Source organism: Coccinella septempunctata, chromosome 8 (assembly GCF_907165205.1).
Source record: "Coccinella septempunctata chromosome 8, icCocSept1.1, whole genome shotgun sequence".
NCBI lineage: Eukaryota > Metazoa > Arthropoda > Insecta > Coleoptera > Coccinellidae > Coccinella > Coccinella septempunctata.
The window spans coordinates 3,543,269-3,566,028 of record NC_058196.1 but is presented as its reverse complement, the minus strand read 5'-3'; the positions used below and the strand labels follow the sequence as shown (position 1 = coordinate 3,566,028).

At 37.2% G+C, this 22,760-nt stretch overlaps 1 protein-coding gene across 1 annotated transcript in view; it reads right to left on the bottom strand.

Annotated features, from left to right (window-relative positions):
* The window catches only part of LOC123318216, a 30,401-nt gene extending 9,393 nt beyond the window's left edge, over positions 1 to 21,008 (bottom strand). The window contains exons 1-2 of the mRNA XM_044904831.1: positions 20,264 to 21,008; positions 18,804 to 19,798 (exon numbers count right to left, since the gene is read on the bottom strand). Of these exons, the coding sequence (XP_044760766.1) occupies positions 18,804 to 19,798; positions 20,264 to 21,008 (1,740 nt within the window). The remainder of the gene's footprint in view (positions 1 to 18,803; positions 19,799 to 20,263) is intronic.
* Between the last annotated feature and the right edge of the window lie 1,752 nt (positions 21,009 to 22,760).

Here is a 22,760-nt window from a genome sequence, read left to right as displayed (position 1 = left end):
ATCTATTGAAAGCATTCTCGAAAGCCTATCTCCCTCTGTTTAGATTTTCATCTTATGGCAATTTTCAAAAATCGCAAATTTCAATCTGCGATATCTCCTGTTATTTTCGTCTTATCCATTCGGGATTTACTGTTCTATAATCAGAGTTGATAAGGCTTCCATCCTAGCACACAAACTCAATTTTGAAAATCTCGAGTTTTTTTTGGTCAAAAATTAGCAAGGGGTTAGACCCCCCCTAGAATGACTTATTTGCTGCTCTGCCTAAAAATCAGGGTGTCCTACTACTGTCTTAGGATATGGAGTGTACAATACTAATTTTGTTGATTTCACCAAACCAAACAGTTGATGATATCATAGAGCATTGCACTCCATAGAGGTCTTCGAATTCAACTCGAAAATGAAACATGGAAAAACAATAAAATCGATTTTTTGCTCAACAGTGTCGAATATCTGAGAAATTTTTCAGAGAATATGGGTTCCCGAAAAAGCTTAATCTATTGCAAGCATTCTTGAGAGCCTATCTCCCTCCGTTTAGATTTTCATCTTGGAAATGGCAATTTTCAAAAATTGCAAATTTCAATCTGCGATATCTCCTGTTATTTTCGTCTGATGCATTCGGGATTCAGGGTTTTGTAATCAGCGTTGATAAGACTTCCATCCTAGCACACAAACTCAATTTTGAAAATCCCGATTTTTTTGGTCAAAAATGAGCAAGGGGTTTGACCCCCCTGAAATGACCTATTTGCTTCTCTGCCTAAAAATCAGGGTGTCCTACTACTGTCTTAGGATATGGAGTATACAATACTAACTTTGTTGATTCCACCAAACTAAACAGTTGATGATTCCATATAGAATTGCACTCCAGGGAGCTCTTGGAATTCAAATCGAAAATATAAAATGGAAAAACAATAAATTCGATTTTTTGCTAAACAGTGTCGAATAATTGAAAAATCGTTAAGAAAATATGGGTTCCCGAAAAAGCTTAATCTATTGCAAGCATTCTTGAGAGCCTATCTCCCTCCGTTTAGATTTTCATCTTGGAAATGGCAATTTTCAAAAATCGCAAATTTCAATCTGCGATATCTCCTGTTATTTTCGTCTGATGCATTCGGGATTTACGGTTTTGTAATCAGCGTTGATAAGGCTTCCATCCTAGCACACAAACCCAATTTTGAAAATCTCGATTTTTTTGGTCAAAAATGAACACGGGGTTAGACCCCCATAAAATGACATATTGGCTCCTCTGCCTGAAAATCATAGTGTCCTACTACTGTCTTAGGATATGGAGTGTACAATACTTACTTTTTTCATTCCACCAAACTAAACAGTTGATGATTCCATAGAGAATTGCACTCCAGAGAGCTCTTCGAACTCAACTCGAAAATGAAAAATGGAAAAACAATAAAATCGATTTTTTGCTGAACAGTGTCGAATATCTGAGAAATTTTTATGAAAATATGGGTTCCCGAAAAAGCTTAATCTATTGCAAGCATTCTTGAGAGCGTATCTCCCTCCGTTTAGATTTTCATCTTGGAAATGGCAATTTTCAAAAATCGCAAATTTCAATCTGCGATATCTCCTGTGATTTTCGTCTGATGCATTCGGGATTCAAAGTTTTGTAATCAGCGTTGATGAGGCTTCCATCCTAGCACACAAACTCAATTTTGAAAATCTCGATTTTTTTGGTCAAAAATGAGCAAGGGGTTAGAACCCCCTAAAATGAACTATTTGCTCCTCTGCCTAAAAATCAGGGTGTCCTACTACTGTCTTAGGATATGGAGTGTACAATACTTACTTTGTTGATTCCACCAAACTAAACAGTTGATGATATCATAGAGCATTGCACTCCAGGGAGCTCTTCGAATTCAACTCGAAAATGAAACATGGAAAAACAATAAAATCGATTTTTTGCTGAACAGTGTCGAATATCTGAGAAATTTTTATGAAAATATGGGTTCCCGAAAAAGCTTAATCTATTGCAAGCATTCTTGAGAGCGTATCTCCCTCCGTTTAGATTTTCATCTTGGAAATGGCAATTTTCAAAAATCGCAAATTTCAATCTGCGATATCTCCTGTTATTTTCGTCTGATGCATTCGGGATTCAAGGTTTTGTAATCAGCGTTGATAAGACTTCCATCCTAGAACACAAACTCAATTTTGAAAATCCCGATTTTTTTGGTCAAAAATGAGCAAGGGGTTTGACCCCCCTGAAATGACCTATTTGCTCCTCTGCCTAAAAATCAGGGTGTCCTACTACTGTCTTAGGATATGGAGTATACAATACTAACTTTGTTGATTCCACCAAACTAAACAGTTGATGATTCCATATAGAATTGCACTCCAGGGAGCTCTTGGAATTCAAATCGAAAATATAAAATGGAAAAACAATAAATTCGATTTTTTCCTGAACACTGTCCAATATCTTGAAAATTGTTATAAAGATATGATTTCTCGAATACGCTGAATCTATTGCAAGCATTCCCGAAAGCCTATCTCTCTCCGTTTAGATGTTCATCTTGGAAATGGCATTTTCCAAAAAGTGCAAATTTCAATGTGCGATATCTCCTGTTATTTTCGTCTGATCCATTCGGGATTTACGGTTTTGTAATCAGCGTTGATATGGCTACCATCTTACTACAAAAATTCAATTTTGAAAATCTCGATTTTTTCAGTCAAAAATGAGCAAGGGGTTAGACCCCCCTAAAATGACCTATTTGCTCCTTTGCCGGAATATCATACTGTCTTAGGATATGGAGTGTACAATACTTACTTTGTTGATTCCACCAAACTAAACTGTTGATGATATAATAGAGAATTGCACTCCAGGGAGCTCTTCGAATTCAAATCGAAAATGAAAAATGGAAAAACAACAAATACGATTGTTTGCTAAACAGTGTCAAATATCTGAAAAATTGTTATGAAAATATGGGTTCTCGAAAAAGCTGAATCTATTGCAAGCATTCTCGAAAGCCTATCTCTCTCCGTTTAGATGTTCATCTTGGAAATGGCATTTTCCAAAAAGTGCAAATTTCAATGTGCGATATCTCCTGTTATTTTCGTCTGATCCATTCGGGATTTACGGTTTTGTAATCAGCGTTGATATGGCTACCATCCTTATACAGAAACTCAATTTTGAAAATCTCGATTTTTTTAAGACAAAAATGAGCAAGGGGTTAGAGCCCCCTAAAATGACCTATTTGCTCCTCTGCCTAAAAATCAGGGTGTCCTACTACTGTCTTAGGATATGGAGTGTACAATACTTACTTTGTTGATTCCACCAAACTAAACAGTTGATGATTCCATAGAGAATTGCACTCCAGAGAGCTCTTCGAATTCAACTCGAAAATAAAAAATGGAAAAACAATAAACTCGATTTTTTTCTGAACATTGTCAGATATCTGAAAAATTGGTGAAGAAAAATTGGTTCCCGAATACGCGGAATCTATTGCGAGCATTTCCGACAGCCTATCTCTATCCGTTTAGATGTTCATCTTGGAAATGTCATTTTTCAAAAAGTGCAAATTTCAATGTGCGATATCTCCTGTTATATTCGTCTGATCCATTTGAGATTTTAGGTTTTGTAATAAGCGATGATATGGCTTCCATCCTGATACAAAAACTCAATTTTGAAAATTTTGATTTTTTTTTAGTCAAAAATGAGCAATGGGTTAGACCCCCCTAAAATGAACTATTTGCTCCTCTGCCGGAAAATCATGGCGTCCTAGTTCTGTCTTAGGATATGGAGTGTACAAAACTTACTTTGTTGATTCCACAAAACTAAACAGTTGATGATTTCATAGAGAATTGCACTCCAGGGAGCTCTTCGAAGTCAACTCGAAAATGAAAAATGGAAAAACAATAAATTCGATTTTATGCTAAGCGGTGTCAAAAATCTGAAAAATTGTTATGAAAATATATGTTCTCGAAAAAGCTGAATCTATTGAAAGCATTCTCGAAAGCCTATCTCCCTCTGTTTAGATTTTCATCTTATGGCAATTTTCAAAAATCGCAAATTTCAATCTGCGATATCTCCTGTTATTTTCGTCTTATCCATTCGGGATTTACGGTTCTATAATCAGAGTTGATAAGGCTTCCATCCTAGCACACAAACTCAATTTTTAAAATCTCGAGTTTTTTTGGTCAAAAATTAGCAAGGGGTTAGACCCCCCTAGAATGACTTATTTGCTGCTCTGCCTAAAAATCAGGGTGTCCTACTACTGTCTTAGGATATGGAGTGTACAATACTAATTTTGCTGATTTCACCAAACCAAACAGTTGATGATATCATAGAGCATTGCACTCCATAGAGGTCTTCGAATTCAACTCGAAAATGAAACATGGAAAAACAATAAAATCGATTTTTTGCTCAACAGTGTCGAATATCTGAGAAATTTTTCAGAGAATATGGGTTCCCGAAAAAGCTTAATCTATTGCAAGCATTCTTGAGAGCCTATCTCCCTCCGTTTAGATTTTCATCTTGGAAATGGCAATTTTCAAAAATTGCAAATTTCAATCTGCGATATCTCCTGTTATTTTCGTCTGATGCATTCGGGATTCAGGGTTTTGTAATCAGCGTTGATAAGACTTCCATCCTAGCACACAAACTCAATTTTGAAAATCCCGATTTTTTTGGTCAAAAATGAGCAAGGGGTTTGACCCCCCTGAAATGACCTATTTGCTTCTCTGCCTAAAAATCAGGGTGTCCTACTACTGTCTTAGGATATGGAGTATACAATACTAACTTTGTTGATTCCACCAAACTAAACAGTTGATGATTCCATATAGAATTGCACTCCAGGGAGCTCTTGGAATTCAAATCGAAAATATAAAATGGAAAAACAATAAATTCGATTTTTTGCTAAACAGTGTCGAATAATTGAAAAATCGTTAAGAAAATATGGGTTCTCGAAAAAGCTGAATCTATTGCAAGCATTCTCGAGAGCCTATCTCCCCCCGTTTAGATTTTCATCTTAGAAATGGCAATTTTCAAAAATCGCAAATTTCAATCTGCGATATCTCCTGTTATTTTCGTCTGATGCATTCGGGATTTACGGTTTTGTTATCAGCGTTGATAAGGCTTCCATCCTAGCACACAAACCCAATTTTGAAAATCTCGATTTTTTTGGTCAAAAATGAACACGGGGTTAGACCCCCATAAAATGACATATTGGCTCCTCTGCCTGAAAATCATAGTGTCCTACTACTGTCTTAGGATATGGAGTGTACAATACTTACTTTTTTCATTCCACCAAACTAAACAGTTGATGATTCCATAGAGAATTGCACTCCAGAGAGCTCTTCGAACTCAACTCGAAAATGAAAAATGGAAAAACAATAAAATCGATTTTTTGCTGAACAGTGTCGAATATCTGAGAAATTTTTATGAAAATATGGGTTCCCGAAAAAGCTTAATCTATTGCAAGCATTCTTGAGAGCGTATCTCCCTCCGTTTAGATTTTCATCTTGGAAATGGCAATTTTCAAAAATCGCAAATTTCAATCTGCGATATCTCCTGTGATTTTCGTCTGATGCATTCGGGATTCACGGTTTTGTAATCAGCGTTGATGAGGCTTCCATCCTAGCACACAAACTCAATTTTGAAAATCTCGATTTTTTTGGTCAAAAATGAGCAAGGGGTTAGAACCCCCTAAAATGAACTATTTGCTCCTCTGCCTAAAAATCAGGGTGTCCTACTACTGTCTTAGGATATGGAGTGTACAATACTTACTTTGTTGATTCCACCAAACTAAACAGTTGATGATATCATAGAGCATTGCACTCCAGGGAGCTCTTCGAATTCAACTCGAAAATGAAACATGGAAAAACAATAAAATCGATTTTTTGCTGAACAGTGTCGAATATCTGAGAAATTTTTATGAAAATATGGGTTCCCGAAAAAGCTTAATCTATTGCAAGCATTCTTGAGAGCGTATCTCCCTCCGTTTAGATTTTCATCTTGGAAATGGCAATTTTCAAAAATCGCAAATTTCAATCTGCGATATCTCCTGTTATTTTCGTCTGATGCATTCGGGATTCACGGTTTTGTAATCAGCGTTGATAAGACTTCCATCCTAGAACACAAACTCAATTTTGAAAATCCCGATTTTTTTGGTCAAAAATGAGCAAGGGGTTTGACCCCCCTGAAATGACCTATTTGCTCCTCTGCCTAAAAATCAGGGTGTCCTACTACTGTCTTAGGATATGGAGTATACAATACTAACTTTGTTGATTCCACCAAACTAAACAGTTGATGATTCCATATAGAATTGCACTCCAGGGAGCTCTTGGAATTCAAATCGAAAATATAAAATGGAAAAACAATAAATTCGATTTTTTGCTAAACAGTGTCGAATAATTGAAAAATCGTTAAGAAAATATGGGTTCTCGAAAAAGCTGAATCTATTGCAAGCATTCTCGAGAGCCTATCTCCCCCCGTTTAGATTTTCATCTTAGAAATGGCAATTTTCAAAAATCGCAAATTTCAATGTGCGATATCTCCTGTTATTTTCGTCTGATGCATTCATGATTTACGGTTTTGTAATCAGCGTTGATAAGGCTTCCATCCTAGCACTCAAACCCAATTTTGAAAATCTCGATTTTTTTGGTCGAAAATGAACAAGGGGTTAGACCCCCATAAAATGACATATTGGCTCCTCTGCCTGAAAATCATAGTGTCCTACTACTGTCTTAGGATATGGAGTGTACAATACTTACTTTTTTCATTCCACCAAACTAAACAGTTGATGATTCCATAGAGAATTGCACTCCAGAGAGCTCTTCGAACTCAACTCGAAAATGAAAAATGGAAAAACAATAAATTCGATTTTTTGCTAAACAGTGTCGAATAACTGAAAAATCGTTAAGAAAATATGGGTTCTCGAAAAAGCTGAATCTATTGCAAGCATTCTCGAGAGCCTATCTCCCCCCGTTTAGATTTTCATCTTAAAAATGGCAATTTTCAAAAATCGCAAATTTCAATCTGCGATATCTCCTGTTGTTTTCGTCTGATATATTCGGGATTTACGGTTTTGTAATCAGCGTTGATGAGGCTTCCATCCTAGCACACAAACTCAATTTTGAAAATCTCGATTTTTTTGGTCAAAAATTAGCAAGGGGTTAGACCCCCCTAGAATGACTTATTTGCTCCTCTGCCTAAAAATCAGGGTGTCCTACTACTGTCTTAGGATATGGAGTGTACAATACTTACTTTGTTGATTCCACCAAACTAAACAGTTGATGATATCATAGAGCATTGCACTCCAGGGAGCTCTTCGAATTCAACTCGAAAATGAAACATGGAAAAACAATAAAATCGATTTTTTGCTGAACAGTGTCGAATATCTGAGAAATTTTTATGAAAATATGGGTTCCCGAAAAAGCTTAATCTATTGCAAGCATTCTTGAGAGCGTATCTCCCTCCGTTTAGATTTTCATCTTGGAAATGGCAATTTTCAAAAATCGCAAATTTCAATCTGCGATATCTCCTGTTATTTTCGTCTGATGCATTCGGGATTCACGGTTTTGTAATCAGCGTTGATAAGACTTCCATCCTAGAACACAAACTCAATTTTGAAAATCCCGATTTTTTTGGTCAAAAATGAGCAAGGGGTTTGACCCCCCTGAAATGACCTATTTGCTCCTCTGCCTAAAAATCAGGGTGTCCTACTACTGTCTTAGGATATGGAGTATACAATACTAACTTTGTTGATTCCACCAAACTAAACAGTTGATGATTCCATATAGAATTGCACTCCAGGGAGCTCTTGGAATTCAAATCGAAAATATAAAATGGAAAAACAATAAATTCGATTTTTTGCTAAACAGTGTCGAATAATTGAAAAATCGTTAAGAAAATATGGGTTCTCGAAAAAGCTGAATCTATTGCAAGCATTCTCGAGAGCCTATCTCCCCCCGTTTAGATTTTCATCTTAGAAATGGCAATTTTCAAAAATCGCAAATTTCAATGTGCGATATCTCCTGTTATTTTCGTCTGATGCATTCATGATTTACGGTTTTGTAATCAGCGTTGATAAGGCTTCCATCCTAGCACTCAAACCCAATTTTGAAAATCTCGATTTTTTTGGTCGAAAATGAACAAGGGGTTAGACCCCCATAAAATGACATATTGGCTCCTCTGCCTGAAAATCATAGTGTCCTACTACTGTCTTAGGATATGGAGTGTACAATACTTACTTTTTTAATTCCACCAAACTGAACAGTTGATGATTCCATAGAGAATTGCACTCCAGAGAGCTCTTCGAACTCAACTCGAAAATGAAAAATGGAAAAACAATAAATTCGATTTTTTGCTAAACAGTGTCGAATAACTGAAAAATCGTTAAGAAAATATGGGTTCTCGAAAAAGCTGAATCTATTGCAAGCATTCTCGAGAGCCTATCTCCCCCCGTTTAGATTTTCATCTTAGAAATGGCAATTTTCAAAAATCGCAAATTTCAATCTGCGATATCTCCTGTTGTTTTCGTCTGATATATTCGGGATTTACGGTTTTGTAATCAGCGTTGATGAGGCTTCCATCCTAGCACACAAACTCAATTTTGAAAATCTCGATTTTTTTGGTCAAAAATTAGCAAGGGGTTAGACCCCCCTAGAATGACTTATTTGCTGCTCTGCCTAAAAATCAGGGTGTCCTACTACTGTCTTAGGATATGGAGTGTACAAAACTAATTTTGTTGATTTCACCAAACCAAACAGTTGATGATATCATAGAGCATTGCACTCCAGGGAGCTCTTCGAATTCAACTCGAAAATGAAACATGGAAAAACAATAAAATCGATTTTTTGCTGAACAGTGTCGAATATCTGAGAAATTTTTATGAAAATATGGGTTCCCGAAAAAGCTTAATCTATTGCAAGCATTCTTGAGAGCGTATCTCCCTCCGTTTAGATTTTCATCTTGGAAATGGCAATTTTCAAAAATCGCAAATTTCAATCTGCGATAGCTCCTGTTAGTTTCGTCTGATCCATTTGGGATTTACGGTTTTGTAATCAGCATTGATGAGGCTTTCATCCTAGTTCAAAAACTAAATTTCGAAAATCTCGATTTTCTGGGACAAAAATGAGCAAGGGGTTTGACCCCCCTGAAATGACCTATTTGCTCCTCTGCCTAAAAATCAGGGTGTCCTACTACTGTCTTAGGATATGGAGTATACAATACTAACTTTGTTCAAAATTCATAAAAATTTTTGTTTGTTGAGGAGAAATTATAGCAGGTTTCATTTTTTCTTTAGTTTTTCATTTTCATTATTGAATGAAGTAGTGGGAATGATAAGAAACGCCCAACCACATATGTTCCATATCTGGAACACGCATTCGTCGTTTAACGCTCTGCAAGAGATATATAATAATTGTTTACCACGCCATAATATCGAATATTTTTTTTAATTCAAAAATCGCCAATTTTGAATTGTGACTTTGAACGTCCTGTGCCTTCTTGGGGAATACAGTGCAACGCCAGTTCGTGTGTTCCATATTTGGAGGGCCCTCCACGCCGTCGTCAGAGATCTCCCAGCTACGAAGGAGCTAATAGAACTAAAGGTAAGGACGTTTCTTAGCCCAGTTGAGTTTATCTTTAATTTGTTATCATACTGCTGTATTTTCTCCTATTTCGAACGCCTATGCGAAAAGAGGTTCATTCTCTCTCCGGTAGCTATCAAAGGAGGTGCGCTTATTTTCTGTAGTTTCTTACACCTCAAGTATATTGAATCAAATTTGTAACATGGTCCTTCGGGCCGGATAGAGATTGCAACCTTTTCGCTCAATTTTTCTTTAAATTTCAACAAGAAAAAATAATTGAAACAGAAAAAATATTTTTTTTTTCTCCTCTGTGACGGTTCAAAGTGATATTGAGGAGTCTGGAAAATATAGGTATCTATGATCAATTTTTGATTATTCGAAGTTTCAGAATAATTGCACTTCTCAAAATCTTTAAAATTCAAAGAATCGAATTTATTTATCACTTGCAGTCTGGGTGAAAGGCATCCTTATCAGACTTCTGTTCTCAAGCCACATATGCCAATTGTTTATATACATCAGGTTTTTGTATACCCTGCATAGGCGCACTCTTTTCATTCTATTACAAGAATAAACTTATTCATTATGTCCGACAAACTACGTCGTAATGTCGCTTTAAGGCAGAGTGCCGTGAATGAAATCAATACTTTACGAGAACTAGCCATCGAGTGTCAAAAGGACAAATCAAAGTTAACCAAATTTAGGGTTCGATATTCCTCCATCGAAGACATTAAAGAAGAATTTTTGAAATATCATAGTGCCTTAGTAGGGATTTATTCCGCTGATAAAGAATATGATTTAGAGAATGAAGATTTGATTAAAGCTCAATTTTTAGAGTATTATTATGATATACGTTCTACATATACGTTTCTTTTCTCTGAAGATCCCTTCAATTCTACCACTATTTCGAATTCAAACGCTACCCGGTCTCCTTCAGATTTACCACATATGTAAAGTTGCCAAAACTTGAACTGAATAAATTTTCTGGGGATATTCGCGACTTTCCCAGTTTCAAGGACATGTTCGATGCGGTTGTTCATAACAATAATAGTCTTCAACCCGTTGAAAAATTCAACTATTTGCGCTCATCGCTTGAAAGTATCCCCTTAGATTTAATTAAGAGATTGAATGCAACCGCAGATAATTATCAAATTGCCTACGATACGCTTGTGAAGCGATATACTAACCCTCGCGCTCAGGCTCGAGCACATTGGTTAGAAATCGAAAATTGTCCTGTTATCAAAACAGAAAATCCTTTACAATTACGAAAATTGTTAGATACTTTTGCTATAAATTTGGAAAGCCTGAAAAATATGAATGTCGCTGTTGGTTGTGATTTCGTTTTAACGCATATGTTGCTTTCTCACTTGGATCCAGATACGTCTCGTGCTTTTGAAAGAGAACATGGATCGACTGCTATACCCTCTTATCAAACCGTTTTCGATTTTTTGGAAGAACATTGCAACGGATTGATCAATTTAAACACCAGTATTCACGCTAAAGCTTTACCATCTAAATCTACGCATGCGATCGAAAACCGTAAAAGGAATACTTTCATAGCACAAAGTAAATCCAAACATCCTAAATGTGCGTTTTGTAATGCGGATCATCCTACATACAACTGTAGTGGATATTTGGGCAAATCACCACGGGAACGCCATCTCTTTTGTAAAAATCAACATTTGTGCTTCGGTTGTTTGAGCAGTTTTCATGATATAAAAGGTTGTAAATCTAAGTCCTGTTGCAGAAAGTGCTCGAGCAGAATGCATCATACCACTTTGCACTTCGATCGTGAAATTTCTAATAGCGACGCCACTGGAAATCCAGAAATTCGCGGCAGTCCGAACGATTCGCCTACGACATCGACGCAAACGCCACGCTCGCTGGTGTTGTGCTCAGCCTCGTCCCCGGTACCACAGCACCAGGTATTACTTTGCACTGCCTCAATAGAAGTCCAAACGGACAAGGGAAATTTTAAACGGTTTCGAGCGGTGTTGGATTCTGGTTCGGAAATTTCCATCATTTCACAGAAATGCTTTTCCTCATTGAACTTAACTAAGTCATCTTGTAACACAGTTATTAACGGAATCGGAAATGCATTTGAATTACCAAATTTAGGTAATGTCGAACTTTTTATCAGGCCAATCGGGACAAGGGATGATACCCTTGTTGTAAACGCAACTATTCTTCCTAAAATATGTGGAAATCTTCCTCAGCGCAGAATTGATTCGCATTATTGGGCTTATCTGAATAATTTAAAATTGGCGGATCCTCGGTATTATATTCCCGGAGAGGTGGATATCTTGTTAGGCGCCGACGTGTTTTCTAAGATTTTGCTCGAGAATCGTATTCCGGGAAAGAATGGAGGTCCAGATGCCCTCAACACAATTTTCGGTTATGTTTTGATCGGAAAGATCGATAATAGAAAGGAGATAAATGCTGTTGTTCATTCGGTTAATTCATTATTTTGCGGAACACATTGTGTTGAGGATTTGAATGAAACTATGAAAGAATTTTTCGCCTTTGAATCGATTCCGAATGTTGATGAAAATTCTTCGTCAAGAGATGTTTGTGAGGATATTTTTGTGAAAAACTTTTATCGAACCGATACGGGACGTTACGTTGTACCACTTTCATTCAAGGAACCGTGTCCTTTATTTCCGCAGAGCCGTGATTTAGCCATTCAACGTTTTCATTCACTGGAACGTCGATTACTAAAAAATCCGGACTTGCATAAAGAATACTGTGCGGTTATTGAAGAGTACTTAGCGCTATCACACATGGAAATAGTGGAACCGGCGCAAGAAATAAATAATTTTTATCTACCCCATCATGCTGTTTTGCGACCGGACAAAGTTAGTACAAAGTTGAGGATAGTTTTTAACGCGTCGGCAAAAATGACTAATCGGGACAAGACTTTGAATGATTGTTTATACATCGGTCCTAAATTGCAGAAGGATATTTCCACCATTCTGGTGAATTTTCGACTCAACAAAGTTTGTTTCACTGCCGATATTAAACAAATGTATCGCCAAATTTTAATAGCACCGGAATTTAGAGTTTATCAGCGCCGAGTATTCCGATTTTCTCCTCTTGATCCTTTGATGGATCTTCGTTTGCTGACTTTAACGTTCGGCTTTAATTGCGCACCTTTCCTTGCTCTGCGGACTATGCGTCAGCGAGACGAGAAAGAAGCTTTTCCAAAAGCATCAGTGGTACTGGAAGACCATACATATATTGATGATGTGTGTAGCGGGGGTGATTCGTTATCTGAAGCAAAGAATCTGCGTAATGAGCTCATTAAAATTTTGTCTAGAGGTGGTTTCGAGCTTCGCAAATGGGCTAGCAATGAGCCAGAATTTTTGGAGGAGCTTCCTCGGGAACACGTTTCCCCTGATCCCCTTTCATTCGAATCAGGTACAGAAACTACTATTAAGATTTTGGGTCTCTTTTGGGATTCGAGCACAGATTGCTTTTTCTTCAAGGTCAATCATATAGAACGCCCCATAACGAAAAGAAATCTACTTTCGGAATTAGCTAGAATTTTTGATCCTTTGGGATTCTTAACACCAGTAACATTTCTTTGTAAATATCTTATTCAGAAATTGTGGCTCTTGGGCTTAGGCTGGGATGATGCACCCAATCAGGAAATATCAAGAGTTTGGTTGAAATATAAAAATGAATTGAACCTATTGTCAACAATCCGTATACCTCGTTATTTTGATTGGGATATTAATGATATCATTGAGATTCACGCATTTGCTGACGCGTCTGAACGGGGTTATGGTAAGGCTATATATTTGAGAACTGTAAGAGGGGAATACGTACAGTCCAATCTCATATGCGCCAAATCTAAAGTAGCTTCTCGTTCTAAAAGTATTTCCATAGCTAGAATGGAACTTTGTGCAGCGGTTTTATTGACAAAGGTGGTCAAATGGGTTCATGCGATTTTGATGAAGAAGATGTCAGTAAAGGATATTTATGCTTATACCGATTCACAGATAGTTTTAGCATGGCTGAACGCTAATCCAAATCGTTGGAAGACTTTTGTGGCAAATCGAGTAGCATTTATTCAGGAGAGTCTCGATGCATCACATTGGAGATATGTGCGATCGACTTCGAATCCTGCCGACGCGGCTTCTCGCGATTTGTTCCCATCCGAGTTCTTAGCTAATAATAATGTTTGGTTTCACGGCCCTGAATTTTTGATTTTGAATCCAGTCTGGAAACCGGAGGAAGTTGAGCTTGAAACAGATGAAGAGGAACGCAAAAACGTTCTATTAGTTACGGGCGAATCGAGCTTGTTAGATGATCTGTTGAGACGCGTATCGTCATTTTCACGTCTTCAGCGGGTTTTGGGCTTCATCTTACGATTCATTCACAACAGCAGAAATCCAGATAAAAAACGTTCCGGGTTCATAACCTCGTATATCAACCTCACTTGAATTGAATAATTCCTTGAATTTGCTCGTAAAACACACGCAAACTAGTTATTTTCAACCGGAAATTTCATCTAAAAGTTTTTCAAAGCCTCTTCGTAAACTGAACGCTTTTTTTGATCACGATCAGATCCTACGAGTCGGTGGTAGGTTAACTTATTCAGATCTGAATTACGATAGAAAACACCCTATCTTGCTCCCAAGAAAAGGTCGTCTCGTCGAACTGTTGATAGAACATTATCATAAAAAGTTGCTTCATGCCGGTAAGCAAATGACTCAATTCACTATTTCGCAGAAATTCTGGATTCTATCGGCACGTCGGGCTGTTAGATCCGTACTCTCGAAATGCCTCAAATGTTGGAAGGTAAATCCTACTCCCTTTCAACCTATGATGGGTAATTTGCCTTTGCCACGTATTTCTCAAGTAAAACCTTTTCTCCGCTCGGGAGTAGATTATGGGGGTCCTTTTTCGATATTTATGAGTAGACACCGAGGCGCTAAAACATGTAAGGCCTACATATGTCTATTTGTCTGCATGGCCACGAAGGCCATTCATTTAGAATTGGCATCAGATTTAAGTAGTGACGCTTTTCTTGCCTGTTTACGGAGGTTCGTCTCACGTAGGGGCAGATGCACTCACCTCTATTCCGATCGAGGTACAAATTTCGTAGGCTCCTCCAACGAAATTAGAAATATGTTGGAAGCCACAGCGAATACAGAAAGCATAGAGTACCATTTTCTTCCTGGAAACGCCCCACATATGGGGGGATTATGGGAATCGGGTATTAAATCGGTAAAAACTCATTTGAAAAGGGTAATTGGCGAGCAAATCCTCACTTATGAGGAGTTCAATACCGTACTGACGCAAATTGAAGCCATATTAAATTCACGGCCCTTAACTCCACTAAGTTCTGACGCGAATGACCTAAGTGCACTGACACCAGGTCATTTTTTGACGCTCGAGCCACTCAACGCTGTTCCAGATTTCGATCTAACTGATATTCCGTTATCACGACTTTCCCGATGGCAATTAGTTCAGCGCCTTCAACAGGATTTTTGGCGCAGATGGAAATCTGAATATTTACATACGCTGCAACAGCGTAATAAGTGGATGATTTCGTCTGCCAATCCTATGATTGGTACTTTTGTTCTCCTCAAGAACGACAACCACCCCCCCTTGCAATGGCAAATGGGTCGCATCGTAGAGGTTCACCCAGGTGACGATAATGTTGCACGTGTTGCAACGGTAAGGGTAAAAACAGGTGTCTTTAAAAGACCTCTCAATAAATTATGTCCCCTACCATTGGACTAGCTTGAGAACATAAGTGGTGATATTTTTTTTTGTAATTGATAATTTTTCAATTTTTTTTTTTTGTTTCATTTGTTTTTTCGATTGGTTTCAGCTAGGTACATGTATTTTTGTTTATTTTACTGCCTTTTTATTAAAGCCACGCCCTAGCGTGCCTTTGGGGGGGGAATATGTTCAAAATTCATAAAAATTTTTGTTTGTTGAGGAGAAATTATAGCAGGTTTCATTTTTTCTTTAGTTTTTCATTTTCATTATTGAATGAAGTAGTGGGAATGATAAGAAACGCCCAACCACATATGTTCCATATCTGGAACACGCATTCGTCGTTTAACGCTCTGCAAGAGATATATAATAATTGTTTACCACGCCATAATATCGATTATTTTTGTTAATTCAAAAATCGCCAATTTTGAATTGTGACTTTGAACGTCCTGTGCCTTCTTGGGGAATACAGTGCAACGCCAGTTCGTGTGTTCCATATTTGGAGGGCCCTCCACGCCGTCGTCAGAGATCTCCCAGCTACGAAGGAGCTAATAGAACTAAAGGTAAGGACGTTTCTTAGCCCAGTTGAGTTTATCTTTAATTTGTTATCATACTGCTGTATTTTCTCCTATTTCGAACGCCTATGCGAAAAGAGGTTCATTCTCTCTCCGGTAGCTATCAAAGGAGGTGCGCTTATTTTCTGTAGTTTCTTACACCTCAAGTATATTGAATCAAATTTGTAACAAACTTTGTTGATTCCACCAAACTAAACAGTTGATGATTCCATAGAGAATTGCACTCCAGGGAGATCTTGGAATTCAAATCGAAAATATAAAATGGAAAAACAATAAATTCGATTTTTTGCTAAACAGTGTCGAATAATTGAAAAATCGTTAAGAAAATATGGGTTCTCGAAAAAGCTTAATCTATTGCAAGCATTCTCGAGAGCCTATCTCCCCCCGTTCAGATTTTCATCTAAGAAATGGCAATTTTCAAAAATCGCAAATTTCAATCTGCGATATCTCCTGTTATTTTCGTCTGATGCATTCGGGATTTACGGTTTTGTAATCAGCGTTGATAAGGCTTCCATCCTAGTACACAAACCCAATTTTGAAAATCTCAAATCGAACAATGAGCAAAGGGTTAGACCCCCATAAAATGACATATTGGCTCCTCTGCCTGAAAATCATAGTGTCCTACTACTGTCTTAGGATATGGAGTGTACAATACTTACTCTTTTCATTCCACCAAACTAAACAGTTGATGATTCCATAGAGAATTGCACTCCAGAGAGCTCTTCGAATTCAACTCGAATATGAAAAATGGAAAAACAATAAGCTCGATTTTTTTCTGAACACTGTCAGATATCTGAAAAATTGGTGAAGAAAAATTGGTTCCCGAATACGCGGAATCTATTGCAAGCATTTCCGACAGCCTATCTGTGATGTATTTCACCAATTTATATTTATTCCAATAGTATGATTGGGACGAAAACTCGTTTGTATTTTATATATTTATTTCAGGTCGCAGTTACACTCTGAATGAATCTCTTAATCCTACGTTTTATGTTAGGCACATGTGTTTCATTCTTATCTGCTGCGCAGATTCGCCAATATATAACAATACTTCCCTCTTTAAAATATCAATAATAAAAAAAAAATCAATTCACAATATCCTCAACAACATATCCTGCCATATACCACACAATTCAATACATTTCTATTTACTACATATAGTAAAGGATACTTCAAAGTAAATAAGTTCTAAACATAAGTTAAACGCTCTACAGGTCTAATATTTCGTCTTGGTCTCGTTATTACATTACTTTCATACTCGGAAACCAACTCATCAGATCTCTCAGGTAAATCTTGATTCACTTCATTTTCCTCATGAGAAACCTCACCTGGATCAAGCAACTCGCTATTAATCTCCCCCGGAAGTGCCAAAGCATCAGAAGACATGGGAATAATCATATCCAAGTGACGTTTCCATGTTACATTTCCCAACTCTGGAATGTGAACCAAATAAGTTGATTTACCTATTCTCTTGTCAATAATAGCTTTGATCCAAGTTGGTTTTGATGCATTTCTATGATCTTTTACCGTTACTTTTTCACCCCGACAAAATTCAATATTTCTTTTTCCTCTATAGTTTTCTATTTGTGTGAGTTGATTATTTTTAACGGTTTTCTGGAGATGTTCATTTGTCTTATCACTCGGTAACAACAAATTAAAACGTGTACGGAGTTCTCTATTGAACATTAGACTCGCAGGTGAACGCCCAGTGGTGCAATGAACCGTATTTCGAAAATCAAACAGAAAATTGTTCAGTATCTTGTTTATATCTGAGGATTCGTTTTTGCCAAGAGCGTTCCTCAATGAATTTTTAATTGATTTCACCGCATTTTCAGCTTGACCATTCGAAGAAGGGTGATAGGGTGGAGAGGTGATGTGTTCTATACTGTTCAACTTGAAAAATTGTTCCATATGCGATGAAGTGAAATTAGGAGCATTATCAGAAACAATTGAACGCGGTAACCCAAACCGAGCAAAGCATGATCGTAATGCGTCAATAGTTGCTTTAGAAGTAATAGTAGTCATCGGAAAAGCTTCAATCCACTTAGAATGAGCGTCGACTATAATGAGGAAATATCGGTTCAAAAATGGGCCCAAATAATCGATATGTAATCTGGACCACACTTCCCGCGGCCACGGCCAGTTATTCAAAATAGCTTTATTAGGGTTATTTTTATGTATCAGGCAATTTTCACATTCTTTACATAGCGCTTCAATATCTTTATCTAGTTTAGGCCACCAGAAATATGATCTGGCCAAACTTTTAGATTTGACGACGCCCATGTGAGATCGATGGAGATCTCTCAAAATTTCGGCCCTCAGTACAAGAGGGATAATCAAACGATTATTCCATAACAAACAATTTTGTTCCACCGTTAGTTCGTTCCTAATTCTGTGAAAAACTTTCAAATTGTCCCTAATTTTGTTCGGCCAAGCGCTTCGCAAAAATTTTATGACTTGAGAGAGAATATAATCATTTCGGGTTTCTTCTTGTACTCTACTGAAGTCAATCGGAAAGTGGGCATTATTTTGGAAATAATTGATATAATTCACATCAACATTTTCCCAGACAGAATTCTGTTCTGGTTGCGGTAGCCTGGATAGTGGATCAGCTAGATTTTCAGTTGATCGCACATATTCAATAGTATATTGATAGTTACTCAAAATGATAGCCCACCGGCGAAGACGATTTGCGGAAAACTGCGGTATACTTTTTTTCGGATGAAAAATTGATGTGAGAGGTTTGTGGTCAACTACAAGTGTGAAGTGGCGGCCACATAAATATTCATTGAATTTACAAAGCCCAAATATAATGCCGAGGCCCTCTTTCTCAATCTGTGCGTATTTGATTTCCGCTTGTGACAATGTTCGCGAGGCATAAGCTATTGGTTTTTCCGTGCCATCAGGAAAAGTATGTGTATTAACCGCCCCGACGCCATAATTTGACGCATCTGTGATGAGTCTTACCGGTAGATCTGGGTTATAGTGAACTAGGACATCAGCCGAAGTTAATATTTCTTTTATTTTTCTGAAAGCTCTCTCACAATTGGCTGACCAACGCCATTGTACCCTATCCCTCAACAAATTATACAACGGGTGTAAAATCGATGATAGATTTGGCACGAATTTTCCGTAGTAGTTCACCAAACCAAGGAATGATTTGAGCTGTGAGATATCTTTTGGCACCGGCGCTTTATTGATAGCCTCGATTTTCTCCTGACAAGTATGCAAACCGGTTTTATCAATTTGATAACCCATATATGTAATTTTTGATTTGAAAAATTCGCATTTATTGTCGGAAATTTTGAAACCCGCATCCTGTAATCTCTCAAATACTTTCTCCAACCTCTCGAGATGTTCGGCTCTATCCTTACCAGTAACGACTATGTCATCAATAAAAATTACAACACCATCTACTCCTTGTAACAACGATTCCATCAACTTTTGAAATTTAGAGGGAATACTTGCTATTCCGAAAGGAGCTCGAGTATAACGAAATAAACCTTTGTGAGTTGTGATAACTACAAGATTTTTCGAATCTTCTTCAAGACATATCTGGGTATAAGCATTGGCTAAATCTAATTTCGTGAAATGTTCACCGCCCTGAAGGCTAGCAAAGAGTTGTTCTATGCGGGGCAAAGGATATTTATCAATTTCGATGTGAGGGTTAAGTGTTACCTTAAAATCTCCGCACAGTCTTACTGAACCATCTTTTTTAATCACGGGCACCACTGGCGTTCCCCACGGTGAATAATCAACTGGTTCGATGACCCCTAAACTCAGAAGCCTTTCCAGTTCCTGCTCAACTTTCTCCCTCATGGCGAACGGAAGAGGTCTAGCCCTAAAAAATTTAGGTGTTATTCCATCAGATTTTAATTTGATTGAAATTTTTCCTTTAGTGAATGTTCCCAATCCAGGTTCAAAAACACGTTTATATTTTTTGAACAGAAACTGTAAGTCATCTGGGACATTCACGTAATTCAAAGAAGATATATTCAACTGAAAAATATTGAAGAAATCTCTTCCTAAAAGTGGCGGTCCACATGCATCTTTTATCACGTAAATATCTATTTCCTTTGTTTTATTTTGAAAAACAACTTCACAAGTAAAATAGCCTAAAGGTACAATATATTCCCCATTGTAAAGATTAAATCTTTTCCTCGTGCATTTCATTGAAAATTTCCCAAAATTTTTCGAATAAAATGAATCAGAAATAACCGTGAAACTTGACCCTGTATCCAAGTTGAATGCATAAGGAGTACCTTGAATAAGAATTTCAATGATGATAGGATCATTTTGCAATGCTCCCAAAGTAAACAAAGAATAATCAGAAGATTCCATGAAATTTTGTTTATACTTTGAATCTTGAAGAAACTTTGAATTTCTCTGTTTTTGTTTACAAACTGTTGCGAGGTGACCTTTTTTACCACAGATGTGACAGAGACAATCGCGATAAAAACACTTATCTTTTGAGTGATTCCGTCTTCCACAGATTTCGCATTTGTTCTGTTGATTACTGGTATTCGATGTTCTTGACGATTCTTGATCCGGTGGACTCCCCTTCTTCGATACACTCTGACATGACTGTGTACCTGCGTAATGCAAATCCACTTCTTTCTTGATTAAATTCTCCCAGTTATTCATCGATGCCTGCGTCGCAGATTTTGCTGATGCCAATTCCACCATTTCAGTAAAAGTTACTGAATTTTTTTCTTCCAGAAGACGATCTTGAACACTTCCCTTGTCGTAGTTTACTATGAATATATCCCTCAGAACCATTTCTAGTTGTAAATTATTAAATTGACACTGCGCTGCAAAATTTCTTAGACGAGCTGCCCATTCTTTTGCAGTTTCTGTTGATCCCTTCTTAGCTGTATAAAATTTGTATCGTGCAGCAAATACACTTTCACTCGGTTTGAAATGATTAGTGAGTAGATCACTGAGTACTTTGTGTGTTTTAGTTTCTGGTTCCTCCGGCAAGCACATGTTAAACACTAGCTTGTAAGCTTCTTCGCTAAGGACATTCAACAGGATGGCTCCTTTCCGTTTTTCGTCCGTGATCGTATTTGCAACGAAGTAATTGTCAATTCTTCTTTTAAAAATGGACCATTCCGAAATGGCGGGATTGAACTCCCGTAAATGTCCGATGTTTGATGTCGTAGATTCAGACATGTTGTGAAGAACCAAATTGTTTGAATTCGTATAATTCACTTTTCCTCGTCGCCACTTGTGATTATTTCACCAATTTATATTTATTCCAATAGTATGATTGGGACGAAAACTCGTTTGTATTTAATATATTTATTTCAGGTCGCAGTTACACTCTGAATGAATCTCTTAATCCTACGTATTATGTTAGGCACATGTGTTTCATTCTTATCTGCTGCGCAGATTCGCCAATATATAACACTATCTCTCTCCGTTTAGATGTTCATCTTGGAAATGGCATTTTTCAAAAAGTGCAAATTTCAATGTGCGTTATCTCCTGTTATATTCGTCTGATTCATTTGAGATTTCAGGTTTTGTAATGAGCGTTGATTTGGCTACCATCCTGATACAAAAACTCAATTTTAAAAATCTCGATTTTTTTTTTAGTCAAAAATGAGCAATGGGTTAGACCCCCCTAAAATGAACTATTTGCTCCTCTGCCGGAAAATCATGGTGTCCTAGTTCTGTCTTAGGATATGGAGTATACAAAACTTACTTTGTTGATTCCACAAAACTAAACAGTTGATGATTCCATAGAGAATTGCACTCCAGGGAGCTCTTCGAAGTCAACTCGAAAATAAAAAATGGAAAAACAATAAATTCGATTTTATGCTAAACAGTGTCAAAAATCTGAAAAATTGTTATGAAAATATGGGTTCTCGAAAAAGCTGAATCTATTGAAAGCATTCTCGAAAGCCTATCTCCCTCCGTTTAGATTTTCATCTTATGGCAATTTTCAAAAATCGCAAATTTCAATCTGCGATATCTCCTGTTATTTTCGTCTTATCCAAGGGGGTTTGACCCCCCTGAAATGACCTATTTGCTCCTCTGCCTAAAAATCAGGGTGTCCTACTACTGTCTTAGGATATGGAGTGTACAATACTAATTTTGTTGATTTCACCAAACCAAATTGTTGATGATATCATAGAGCATTGCACTCCAGGGAGCTCTTCGAATTCAACTCGAAAATGAAACATGGAAAAAAAATAAAATCGATTTTTTGCTGAACAGTGTCAAATATCTGAAAAATTGTTATGAAAATATGGGTTCCCGAAAAAGCTCAATCTATTGCAAGCATTCTCGAGAGCCTATCTCCCTCCGTTTAGATTTTCATCTTGGAAATGGCAATTTTCAAAAATCGCAAATTTCAATCTGCGATATCTCCTGTTATTTTCGTCTGATCCATTCGGGATTTACGGTTCTGTAATCAGCGTTGATAAGGCTTCCATCCTAGCACACAAACCCAATTTTGAAAATCTCGATTTTTTCAGACAAAAATGAGCAAGGGGTTAGAACCCCCTAAAATAACCTATTTGCTCCTCTGCCTAAAAATCAGGGTGTCCTACTACTGTCTTAGGATATGGAGTGTACAAAACTTTTTTTCTAGATTCCACCAAACTGAACAGTTGATGATTCCATGGAGAATTGCACTCCAGAGAGCTCCTCGAAGTCAACTCGAAAATAAAAAATGGAAAAACAATAAATTCGATTTTTTCCTGAACACTGTCCAATATCTTGAAAATTGTTATGGAGATATTATTTCTCGAATACGCTGAATCTATTGCAAGCATTCCCGAAAGCGTATCTCTCTCCGTTTAGATGTTCATCTTGGAAATGGCATTTTCCAAAAAGTGGAAATTTCAATGTGCGATATCTCCTGTTATTTTCGTCTTATCCATTCGGGATTTACGGTTTTGTAATAAGCGTTGATATGGC